The sequence below is a fragment of the Muscardinus avellanarius genome, assembly GCF_963383645.1.
Source record: "Muscardinus avellanarius genome assembly, chromosome: 13".
In the NCBI taxonomy this organism is placed as follows: domain Eukaryota; kingdom Metazoa; phylum Chordata; class Mammalia; order Rodentia; family Gliridae; genus Muscardinus; species Muscardinus avellanarius.
This window is the reverse complement of record NC_137799.1, coordinates 94925303-94938518: the sequence shown is the minus strand read 5'-3', so window position 1 is coordinate 94938518 and position 13216 is coordinate 94925303. Positions and strand designations below refer to the sequence as shown.

General features: G+C 42.3%; 1 protein-coding gene across 1 annotated transcript in view; it reads right to left on the bottom strand.

The window, feature by feature from the left end:
* SPIN1 (spindlin 1) overlaps positions 1–12934 on the bottom strand; it is a gene marked incomplete at its 5' end in the record, with an annotated part of 37988 nt that extends 25054 nt beyond the window's left edge. Inside the window, 2 exons of the mRNA XM_080709209.1 lie at positions 438–486; positions 12883–12934. Of these exons, the coding sequence (XP_080565335.1) occupies positions 438–486; positions 12883–12934 (101 nt within the window). The remainder of the gene's footprint in view (positions 1–437; positions 487–12882) is intronic.
* Between the last annotated feature and the right edge of the window lie 282 nt (positions 12935–13216).

Sequence of the window (13216 nt, the reverse complement as noted above, 5' to 3'; positions counted from 1 at the left end):
TTTATTCACCCAGCAATGTTACAAAGTGGAATGGCGGCATACTCAGCAGCTTTCCAGTGTCAGATGCCACCTCAGTGCAAAAGAAGCTCTCACACAACAGCAGAGCCCCTGAGTACCGCACCCTGCACCCTTGCTTGGCAAGGAAAGGTGCCAGGGAGGGCCAGTGCGCCTCCATTCTCACCACCACTGTTCCCAGCCATCAGGTCTGCTCTCATCCCTGGGGCACCCATTGTGACTTTATGGCTCTTAGCTGCCCAAGGGCAGGCCTGGCATACTTCAGCCAGGCCAAGAAGAGGAAATGGACAGAGAAAACGTCCACATACTATTACTCACTAGGCATCGGGCCGAGGTAACTAAGAGCCCCCATGCAAAAGGAACTCCCATGTACTAGGTGACCAGAGGCCACACTATCTAAAATGGGCTTCGGAACTGCTTACTTGTGGGACGTTCTCTTCTTCACCATGTTTGCAGACACTCCGGCATGGCCTGCAAGAAGAGAGAGACAGTCACTAAAGACCAGGCAAAATACTTCAACCTCTGAAAACTACTATGGAAAGCCTGAAAATAAAACACTAAAAGCCAACACACAAGAAGGCCATACTATGACCCACCTTAGCATCCATTGCCAGAACAGACCTCAACACTCTCTAAGATACAGTAACAAAATACCAGTGTTCATTAACAACCACATAGCATTTAAAATATCTAATACTCTAGGCCAGGCAGGCCAGGCTTGTGGCCTAGCCTGGTGGCACACCCTTATAATCCCAGCGTTTGGGAGGCTGAGACAAGACTGCACAGGTTCGAAGCCAGCCTCAGCTACTTAGTGAGGCTCTCAGCAACGTAGTGAGACGCTGTTTCCAAATAAAGTATAAAATAGGTCTTGGAGTGTAGCCCGGAGGTAGAAAGCCTTTGGGTTCTATCTCCAGTACCAATAATAATTAAAAAAAAAAAAAAAAAAAAGAACGGAACAATCAACAAACCTGGTATACAAACTATCCAAAATGGCCAGGAGAAAATAGCTGGGAAAAGTGAACACTTTACAGACCCACCATGGAGCATTGGGCTAGACTCCAAGAAAAAGCAGGGCAAAGATAAAGGAAAAACAGTGAAAGTTTCCTTAAGTGATTAAAAGAGAAAAAAAAAAAGGCACCCAAAAACAGGGCCAACAAGTAACACAAAGGCAGGGCAAGATTAAAAAAACGAGACACAGAGCTGGGTGTGGCAGCGCAGGTTTATGAACCCAGGACTTGGGAGGCTGAGACAGGAGGATCGCTGGTTTGCAGCCAGCCTCAGCAACTTAGACCTTTTCCAAATTAAGGAAAAAAAGGGACTGGGGTGCAGCTAGGAGGCAAAATCTTCCTGCATTCAATCCCCAGTACCACAAAAAATAAACTTATAGAAAGGGCTGGACAGTCCTTGTTTCTTGGGATCTAGCTTCCCACGTTAGGCTACTCACTATGGCTCCGCAGGTCTCTAGACTGTGCTTACTCCCCTCTCCTCATTACTGTGTGTGCAATTTGGATACTTTGCACGGCTATATAGCAAGTTCACTGATCTTTTCATCTTCAGAGTCTATTCTGCTATTTATCACAGCTAGTGAATTTTTTTTATCTTAGATCGTGTATTTCCCATTAGTTCTTTTTCCTCTGGCTTCAATCCCCAGTACTGTTCAAAACAAATAAAAGGCAAACAAAACAAAACCACTAAAAATGTAAACCAGAAAGTAGGGGGATAAATTTTTAAGGTGATACAAAATGAACAAGCAAACTTACCTACAGATTACACAGAAAAGTGTCTTCCACCCCAACACCATCAATATATGTTAAATATAGATAGCCTAACTGCACTCATTAAGAGAGGAGGCCAGGCCGGGCGTGGTGGGCACGCTTGTCATCCCAGCATTAGGGAGGCTGAGACCTGGAGGATCACGGTTCGCAGACAGCCTCAGCTACTTAGTGAGGCCCTCTGCAACTCAGTGAGACCTGGATTCAAAATAAAGAATAAAAAATAGGGCAGGGGGTGTAGCTCGGAGGTCAAATGCCCCTGGGTTCTATCCCAGACCCACAAAAAAAAAAAAAAAAGAGACTAGGCCAATTCTTTTATTTTATTTTATTTTATTTTATTGGTGCACTGTATTCATACATCATAGTGGGATACAAACTTTTGTAGACATATATGCACACATCGCCCAGTCAGCCCCCACCCGATCCCCCCCCATTCCCTCCCCATCCCTCCTTCCCATGCTTGGCTTAGTGGTTGACATCTAGTATTATAGCAATTTATCCAAAATTAAAAATGTTAATCTCACATAACAGTTTCATTTGTCTGATACCAAGCTTTTGATAACTTAAAGATAACATTTCAATATTTCTTTATGCTTTCTTTCTTACCAGAGCATATTTTTTTCTGTTTTTCTAGGTGAAACTATCATATTCATATATTTATTTTTCAGAAAAAAATCTATTCTAATATGGAATATGAATTCTAGATACCCAAAACGATCTTGAAAAAGAACAAAGCTAGCAGATATATATTTTCTGATTTCAAACCATATAAAGCTACAATAATTGAAACAGTGTAATACTGTTCTAAAGTCAGATATATAAACCATTGGAGTTAAATACAAGCCTAGAGCTAAATTCTTCCCTATATTGTCAAGTTATTTTTGACAAGGTTTCCACGAACATTTGGTGGTGGAAATAATAATCTTTTAACTAAATATTGTTGAAAAATAATAATTACATGGAAAAGAATAAAATTGGACCCTTACCTAATCCCACATACAAGTATTAACTCAAAATAGATAAAAGACCTAAATATAAATCTTAAGACTATAAACTTTTAGAAGAAAATCTGGGTCATAAAACCTCACAACATTGAAGTTGGCAGTGATTTCTTGGATATGATTTCAATGGCACAGGCAACAGAAGAATATACAAACTCCCTAAAAAATAAAAAAAAAATATTGTATATCCAAAGACAATGTAAACAGAGTTAAAAGTTACTAATAGAATTGGATAAAATATTTCCAAATGCTATATCTGAAGGTATATTAATATTCCAACTAGAAATCCTAAAAATTAACAACAATAAAGGCAAACAATACCATTTAGAGATAGGTAAAGACTAACAAAAATAATGAATCTCCACAGATAACCAATCTTAGTTGTCTGTTGGATGGAAAATCTTGTTTCTCTGGTTCTGGTGTGTGTTACCTATTTCTTCTTTGTAGTTAATCTCTTTGAGTATTTTCTCTAGCGCTGGTTTTGAAGACATAAATTCCTTCAGTTTCTGTTTGTCATGGAAGCTTCTTATTTCTCCATATAATTTGATAGAAAGTTTTGCTGGATAGGAAATTTTTGGCTGGAAGTTGTTTTCTTTCAGAGTTTGGAATATATTACTCCAAGCCCTTCTGGCTCTCATGACTTGGTTTGGGAAGTCTGGAGTGATTCTAATTGGTTTGCCTCTGAATGTCACTTGGCCCTTTGTTTTTGTTGCCTTTAAGATTCTCTGCTTGGCTTCCACATTGGTCATTTTGACAATTATGTGGCGTGGGGATCCTCTTCTCCAATCCTGTCTAAAGGGAGTTCTATAAGTTTCCTGGATCTGTGTATCAACCTCTTGCTCTATATTTGGAAAATTTTCTGCTATTACTTCCTTGAAGAGATTGTTGATCCTTTTGGTTTCACTTTCTTTTCCCTCCTCTATTCCAATGATTCTTAGGTTAGCTCTCTTAAGATGGGCCCATATTTCTTCCATGTCAGATTCCTGCTGTTGGATATTTTTTTCTAGATTAGAAACTATGCGTTCATTTTTGGATTGCTCATCTTCTAAGAGCGAGATTCTGTTCTCCACGTGTTCTAATCGGTTGTTTGTGCTTTGAATTGAGGCCTTTACTTCATTAATTGCATCCTTTATCTCTTTTTGGCTCTCTCTGAGTTCTTTTCGAAGCACCTCTATTATTTCTACAGTTATTTTCCTGATTTGATCTTCTAGAAATCTCTGATTTTCTGTTTTATCGGGTTCTGATGTTGTGGGGTTGTGAGCATTCATTGCTCCAGTATTATTCCTCTTTCCCATGATTTCGGAGGTTTGTGCCTTCTCTGGGTTCTTCCCTTGGGTCACTATGGCTTCACTTAAGGTGCTCTGGATCTCGAGTCTGTATTATCTCAAACCCCACTACTCCTTTACTGGGTTGTATCACAGAGTCTCTGACCCAGGGAGTCGATAGAGGCTGCTTTAAACTATGGGGGGTGCCAGGTTGCACGTTCTCCTATGGTGCGATATCTCTGCCACCACCACTCCCTCACTGGGTCAAGTCCCAGGAGGTACAGTACTGGGATTTCTCCTCTGTGGCCCGCAATTTGACTCACTGTTCTTGAGTACGCAGATGTAGCTGTACTGGACTCGGTGAATTCACTGCTGCTGCCGCCGCCGGTGGCAATATGGCGCCTCTGCCACGCCCTCGGCCATGAGGCTGGCGTATTTTTTCTTCTCTGGTTTTGATTTCCACTCTGAATCCCTGCAGCGTGTGCTGAGCTCGGCCACTGGGAGCTTTAGACGCTCTCTGCGTGGAGAAATCCCGCCTGGCTGTTCCGCAGTGGCTCACCTCGGATTGCTGTAGCCGTCCGTTGAGTTCGCCGCTGCCGCCGGCAGTATGGCGCTGCTGCCGCGTCCTGGGGCGCGTGTGTCTCCTCTGTGGCCCTGAGCTCTGTTCTCAGTCCGCTTTCTCTCTGGAGCCTGGTGGTTTTTTTTTGTTTTTCTGGTGATGGTGTTTTCTGGCTATGAAAGGCGCTGGTTTTGTGATAATGGAGATTGGTTGTTAGCGGGGCTCTTAAGCCCCGCTTTTCTCGGTCGCCATCTTCCCGGAAGTCCTAGGCCAATTCTTAATAGATTTATTAACTTCAGGACAGATAGTACCACAGATCAGAAAAGACATTTCAATCTGATAAAAAGGTTAATTAGCCAAGAAGTCATAATAATCTTAAATGTACATAAAACAAATGGCAGAGTACTAAAAATCACAAAGCAAAAACTGACAGAATTGGAGACAAAGTCATATGCATAATTACACTTAATTATATAACTCTCCTCTCTCAGCAATGCATATAACATGTAGGCAGAAAAATCAGAAAAAATATAGAAGACCTGAACATCACGAACAATCAAATTGGAACAAATAATGCCATATACATATTCCCCTAATTAACATGGAAACACCCATGTACACTATATGCAGAGTCACCACGAAAGACTTAAATAATTACAACTACCTGATGTTGTGTAAAAATATATTCTTACCACCTCAGAATTAAAGGAAAAGTAAATAATAAAAGCTACCAGGAAAACTAAGCAATAGTATTCTTAAAACCCATGGTTAAAAATACCACAGTGAAATTTTCAAATATTTTGAGCAGAAAATAAAAACACAATGTATCAAAATCCAGAGGCTAGAACAAAAGCAACCCTTAAGCATATTAATCAGGAATGCACACTTCAGTGATAAAAGTTTGAGGACAAAGGGCTTTTGACCAATAAGCCAGACCCAGGGGTCTCCTTGCTTGGGAGGGAGCTCGGGCAGAACAGGGGCACTGTATGCTTCTGTTTTACCTGCTGAGTTCTCTCTCCTTGGTCTTATATTAAAGTATACATTTTTAAATTATAAGTTTCTGTAGTAATGGAACACTTATAATTTTTCAAAGCTAACTAAATAAAGGCACTATATGGCTGATTGGTCTACAAGACTGTAGCTGTGGAGCAGATAAAGAGAGTGAATCAGGGAGCTGACTGCCTAAGACAGTGCCCCAGGTCACCAGCATCTCACAGGGAGCCAGTGGATGAAGAGGAAGACTGACAGCCTCAAAGGGTGGACGGAGGCTGAGACGTACAGGAAGCAAAGCAAGGTCCCCCTCCCCTTGGGGGACCTTTGAGCTTGGTGTGGACAAGGAGGTGAGATGTGAAAAAAGGAGAAACTGAAGGATGAACTCAAGGTCTACTGAAGTGCAGCAGATGCCATGACCCCTTCTCCCCACAGCACCCGTGCTCGCACGCGCGCGCGCACGCACACTCACAGTACTGAGAGTTGGTTTCTAGGAAAAGTGACTCAAATTCTACACAGCAGAAACACTGTCACTGTCCCTGTATGATAAAGCCAAATGTTCCAGTTCTCTATACATCACCACCACAGGTCTCACATAGCTGACCTTCTCATTTATAAGAAATGGAATTCCCAAGCCGGGCGTGGTGACAGGCACTTTAAATCCCAGCATTTGGGAGGCTGAGACAGGAGGATCCCAGTTCAAGGACAGCCTCGACTACTTAGTGAAGCTCTTTGCAACACAGTGAGACCCTCTTTCAAAATAAAGAATAAAAATATAGGGCTGAGGGTGTAGCTCAAAGGTGGAATGCCCCTGGTTCCATCCCCAGTAATCCCCATAAAAAGAAATGGAATCCCCAGTAATCAAAGACTACCAGGCCACAAAGGCTATTTCTCTCAGTTTCCCAACAACTTGTCAGTGGCTTGCCAAAGGATCAGCCTAAGCACACAAGAGATTTAAGGGATGCTTCCAAGCCAAGGACACAAAAAGAACTTCAAGCAACAGAGTCAATTTCAGAAAAATCTCAATTTATATCTTCAGAAATGCAGGCTGCTTATATTATGAAATAAGTACGAAAACAAAAAAGTCCCTTACCTATTTGAAATGCTGATTTAAATATTTTAAAAATAGCAACATTAGAAAATAGTCAATAGCCGGGCATGGTGGTGCACATGGTGGCACACGCTTGTAATCCCCACACTTGGGAGGCAGAGACGGGAGGATCGCGCAGGTTTGAAGCCAGCCGCGCTGGCGTAAGAGACCCTGTTTCCAAATAAAAAATATATAAAGATAGGTCTGGGAGTGTAGCCCGGAGGTAGAAGGGCTTCCAGGAACCCCAGTACCACCAAAAGAAAAAAGAAAAAGAAGAAAAAAAGAGAGAAAATAAAGTCAATAAACTCCCCCCAGGGGAAAAAAATGATAATATCAGATGAAATCATTGTAAAGGGAGCAGAGGGTATCAACCTAAGAGACCCAACATTCAAGGTGCTTGATTTCCAAAGAGAGATAGATGATCAAAGAAGTAACAAAATCCCACTTTGTTTAAAAGTATGAACCTACAGCCTGAAATAATAAGTGAAAAAGACTCACATTACCATGAAGCTCCAGAACACATAAAAAGAACATTTTACAAGTTTTCAGACAAGGGAAGACACTAGTGGACACATGCAATGGATGAGAAAGTGGCACCCAACTTCCCTAAATAGCTACAACAGAACCTCAAGAACAACACATACAACAATAATTCTGACTAAGAATAATTTCTAACCTGACTGACTCAGCCAAAGGAGAGCAAGACAGTAGGTGCAAAATATCACAAACTACCTTCCGCATGCATTTTTACAAAACTTACTACAGACAACTGCAAACATATACAAAAGTGGTGAAGGTGAATCACCCCACAGACAAGGAGGGTAACAATTTATTCATTCACTGCCTCCTCTTGAAAACTCTCGAGGATAACATGCTTCTCACAGACAAAAGAGGGGAGGCCTGGCCTCCAGGAAAATAGGAGAACCAACATAGGAGAAGGAATTCCTAAACTGGCAATGCTCTATCTGGTCTGCAGAGCAGCCAACAGAAAAAAGAAGTTTCTAGCAAACCATGACAGAGCCAGGCGTGGTGGTGCACACTTGTAACCCCAGCATTTGGGAGGCTGAGAGCGGGTACAGTCCCTAGAAACCAGGGAAGCACAAGGTGACGAGTGTCTTTTCTATGATAAGACCACATGGCTAGAGCCTCTAGCGTCAGGATGTGGTCTGCTCACTAGGAAAGCCCAGGGCTAACCCTGAGGGGAAGCTTGCAGCCCTACCTCAGGCTCTCCCAGCTGAACACTGATAGAAACACCTTGCCCACTTACTGAGACCTCCACAAAACCTGACAAGGGCTGGGACTGGACAGCTTCCTGACTAACACCTCAACTGCCTGCGGGTAGTGCCTCGGAGAGGGCAAGAACTCAGTGTCCCTGCCCAGGTGCCTTGTCGTAGGCACCGCTTTCATCTACATCCTCTGTAATACACTCTTTCTTTCTTTTTCTTTTTCTTTTTTTTTTTTTTTTTTTTTTTGTGTGGTACTGGGGATGGAACCCAGGGGCCTTCTACCTCCAGGCTACATTCAAAGACCTATTTTATTTTTTGTTTGAAAACAGTCTCACTCAGTAGCTAAGGCTGGCTTCCAACCTGCATGATCCTCCTGTCTCAGCCTCCCAAGTACTGGGATTACGAGCGTGTGCCACCACGCTGGGCTCTGTAATACCCTTTCTAATAATCAAGAAAACACAAGTGTTCCCTGAGTTCTCTAGCTGCTCTAGCAAATGGGGTCCCAGAAAACCAAGCTATCACCAGTTCTGACACTATTCTCCAGGTCGAATCAGCACTGAATAGAAAAGGACGATGTCCAGCTGAGGTCCACTGCATAACTGCTCTGTGAGGACACCCCCATATCGACTATGTAAGAGAACTGAGAGGAAAAGCACTCTGTCTCCTCCTTATCTACTTAACTATAAGAGGTGAAAAAAGAATATCTAACAATGAGCAAAATAAGCAAACTGGAACTTGGGCTTTAGCCTGATGCTGTAAGAAATACTGAAGAATTAAAAAAGCAGACGACCAAAATACTTCTCCAAATAAAGCCTCCTCCCCTTAAAAAACTCTTCACTGAGGTCCTCCAGGTACTTCTACCAGAGCGCAAGTCACTTTGATTAACTAACTTCCTCTAACAAGAGGAAGACCTGAAAATCAATAAAAATGCCAGGCATGGTGGCACATGTCTATACCCAGTACTTGGGAGGCTGAGATAGGAAGATCACTGGTTCAAGGGCAGCCTCAGCAAGTAATGAAACTCTCATCAACCTAATGAGACCCTGTTTCAAAATATAGGGCTGGAAATATAGCTTAAAGGTAGAACGCCCCTGGGTATAATCCCCAGTACTACCATAACGCCCCGGGTGTAATCCCCAGTACTACCATAAAGCCCCCGGGTGTAATCCCCAGTACTACCATAACGCCCCCGGGTGTAATCCCCAGTACTACCATAAGGCCCCCGGGTGTAATCCCCAGTACTACCATAAGGCCCCTGGGTGTAATCCCCAGTACTACCATAAGGCCCCCGGGTGTAATCCCCAGTACTACCATAAGGCCCCTGGGTGTAATCCCCAGTACTACCATACACATATGCATAAAGGAAGAAAAGAGTTTGAATTTAGAATGCTGTGCATCAAAGAACTTTGAAAAATGAATTATTTCAAGTAACACAGACCTGTAAGGTTTCACTCAATGACCAATAAAAACCTGATAGCAACTTTCTCAATAAATGAAATAAGAATTGTATTGTAAATAGTATGACTAATACTACTACTAAATGTGACAGACACCTAGTAAAACACACATTATCTCATTTTAGTGTACCCAACAGATACATTAAAAGTCTTTTACTAGCCGGGCGTGGTGGCGCACGCTTGTAATCCCAGCATTTGGGAGGCTGAGACCGGAGGATCACAGTTCGCAGGCAGACTCAGCTATTTAGTGAGGCACTCCGTAACTTAGTGAGACCCTGTTTTAAAATGAAGAAAAGGAAAAAAAAAAAAAGGGCAGGGGGTGTAGCTCAGAGGTCAAATGCCCCTGGGTATCATCCCCAGACCCGCAAAAAAAAAAAAAAAAAAAAAAAAAAAAAAGTCTTTTACTGGGCATGGTGATGCAAGGCTATAATCCCAGTAGTTGGGAGCTGAGAGAAGAGAATTGCAGGTCTGAGGCTAGCTGTGGCAACTTAGTGAGAACCTGTTTCAAAATAAAAATAGGGCTGAGACTATTGCTTGATTCACCTAGGAGCATTCTACCGCCAAGCTATACCCTCTGCCCCAGCCTCTGCCCCCGCCAAGGAGCTGAGGCTGTCCTTCAACCTTCAATCTTCCCATCTCAGCTTTCTTAGTACTGGATTATAGGTATGTATCACCATGCTCAGAAACAGTCTCATATTTTAGATGAGAAAAACTAAGGCTCAATAAGACTAAGAAATGCACCAATGTTTATATAGTTTAAGAAAGAGCTGAGATTCTAAATAAAAGCTCTCAGATGATTTACAGTACAGACATCAGTATTTCAAATTAATCTTATGGATAAATATTAAACATTTAAATCAATATTACCTTTACAAAAAGAGGGGTTGAAATAAAGAAGATTAAGAGCCAGGCATGGTGGCACACACTTGTAATCCTAGCATTTGGGAGGCCAAGACAGGAGGATAGCAGGTTCTCAGCCTCAGCTACTTAGTGAGGCCCTTTGCACCTCAGTGAGACCCTGTTTCAAAATAAAAGATAGGGCTGGGGGTGTAACCCAGAGGTAGAATGCTCCTGGATTCCATCCCCAGTACTGCAAAAAATAAAATAAAATAAAATAAAATAAATATATACATATATAATTATGATGAGCCGAGTATGGTGGCGCAAGCTTGTCATCCCAGCATTTGGGAGGTTGAGACTGGAGGATCCTGGTTTGTGGACAGCTTCAGCTACTTAGTGAGGCCTCTGCAACTTAGTGAGACTCTTTTTCAAAATAAAGAATACAAAATAGAACAGGGGGTGTAGCTTGGAGGTCGAATGCCCCTGGGTTCCATCCTCAGATCCGCAAAAAAAAAAAAAAATTAAACAAAGATGTACACCTTAGACAGCCAAGCTAACTCTCTATCTTATAGAGCTAGCAGACAAACCAGAAAATTGGGAGTTAAAAAGTAGACCAGTCTTCAAGGCCACAGAATTAAGAAAACACAACTGGAGACAGGAGGTTAAGAAGTCAGGGCAGACTTCTAAGGCCACGCTCTCGATAGAGATACCAAGAAACCACAGCCAAGAAAGACAAGGTCACTAAAATAGAACCTACGGAGATAGGACAATGGTCTGCCCTGTTCTGAAAGTAAGATTAGGGACTCTCCTTGTGAGGTAGCAATGAGGGGAAATGCATGTGCAGAATAGACCACGAAGGCTGGCGTGGTGGTGCACGCTTGTCATCCCAGTCCTTGGGAGGCTGAGATGGGAGGATCACAGGTTTGCAGCCAGCCTCGGCTATTTAGTGAAGCCCTCCACAACTTAATGAGATCCTGTTTCAAAGTAAAAAATTAAAAACTAGGACTGGGAATGTAGCTAAGAGGCAGAATTGCCCCTGGGTTCAATCCCTAGTAAAACACACACACACACACACACACACACACACACACACACACACACACACAACAACAACAGCAAAGTAACCCACAGTGAGCTTCCCTTATTAGACAGTGATGAGACACACACTGCATGAAGATGCACGATGAAGCCAAGTGCAGCTGCGGACGCCGACGCCATCAGGAGGAGGCCACTGCCAGCCCTGCACATACACACTGCACTCTCGGCCCCTCCCTGAGTCACTGTGGAGCTCTGCCCCGGCGGGCTGCCTCCTAGGCCCACACATGGAAAGCAGCCTGGTGCCTGTCCCAGTAGTGCTTTTATGTACTTTTTCTCATAGAGCACAAGAATCCATCAAGTTGTAACACATCCTCGTGACTTCTACAAGAGCGCCTCAAATATTACCGTAAATATTTAAAAAAATGTTTCTACATCACAAACTAAAATTTTGAAACATTTATAATTTAGCTGGTAAAATTCTCAGATTCTTAAAATGGTATCTGATATTTTTTTCAATTTTCAAATGTACAACTGAAATGGAATAGAAGGTAAAGTATCAAAGAAAGTATCATTTACCAATTTAGTGCATGCAGTAAGGTTTTGTTTATCCTTATTTTGGGGAAGGTAAAAATCAAGCAGTCTAAATATAGTTGTATTAGCTGTGCGCTACAAAAATAAGAACTGATATAATTTCTCATAAATATTCATTTCATACCAGTCAAATTCCATCAAATAAGCATACTAAAAACTTTTGAGTTTAACTTTCTTTCTTAGAGCTGCTCAAATCCTAATCTCACTAAATCCAATACTCACCTTACGCTTCAACCTTCTCTTTCTTTTTCTTTTCTTGCGGGTCTGGGGATGGAACCCAGGGGCATTTGACCTCTGAGCTACACCTCCTGCCCTATTTTTTTTCTTTTTTTTGTTTTGTTGTGTGTGTGGTTTTTTTGTTGTTGTTGTTGTTTTTTTGTGTGTGGTACTGGGGTTCCTGGAAGCCCTTCTACCCTCCAGGCTACACTCCCAGACCTATTTTTTTTATATTTGGAAACAGGGTCTCTTAAGCCAGAGCGTCTGGCTTTGAACCTGCACGATCCTCCGGTCTCAGCCTCCCAAGCACGGGGATTACAAGCGTGCGCCACCATGCCCGGCTTTTTTTTTATTCTTTATTTTGAAACAGGGTCTAAGTAGCTGAGGGCCTAAGTAGCTGAGGCTGGCCGCGAACTGCGATCCACCGGTCTCAACCTCCCAAATGCTGGGATTACAAGCGTGCGTCACTACACCCAGCTCAACCTTCTTTAAAAAAAAAAAAAAAAAAAACTCCTTGATTTTACTATATGCCTATTAAAAACACACACTTAAAATTCACTTCTTAAATTCACCAGATATTGATACGTACTAGATTATACAGAGGGGAAAAAAGGTGAGCTCCCTCTCTTCAGGTAAATAAGGCTGTTTTTCTTTTATATGCACATGTGTGTGTACACACACACACACACACACACACACACACACACAATCACAGAGCTTCAAGAACAGCAAAGTACTAGGTAATACATAAAAGCAGTCTTCACTCTCCTATTGTCTTAGGACTGTGGATTGTACCAGAGCATGTGCAGCTGGACTGCTCACCTGCATCAGCTCTGGACCGCTGGCCAGGTGTCTTCCCGAATGGGGTCTTCATTCATCTGTATTTATGTGAGCAGCAGAGCTGCTGGACTAGGGTGAAAATTCAGTATCCTCCAATTGGAAACTTTCCACAGAAAGTCCGTGTTGTTCTTGTTAATCCACCATCCAAGGTCTCTGACAAGCTCAGCAGAAATATATAGAATTGCAAGTATTCTGTAAAATAGTAAAGCAGTTCATTAGCAGAGCATCAAGATAGCAAAATGTGTCATCAAATATCATCTAATATTTAAATAAATACCTTACAGTTTTGAGGCCAACCTTAGTTATACATAGCAAG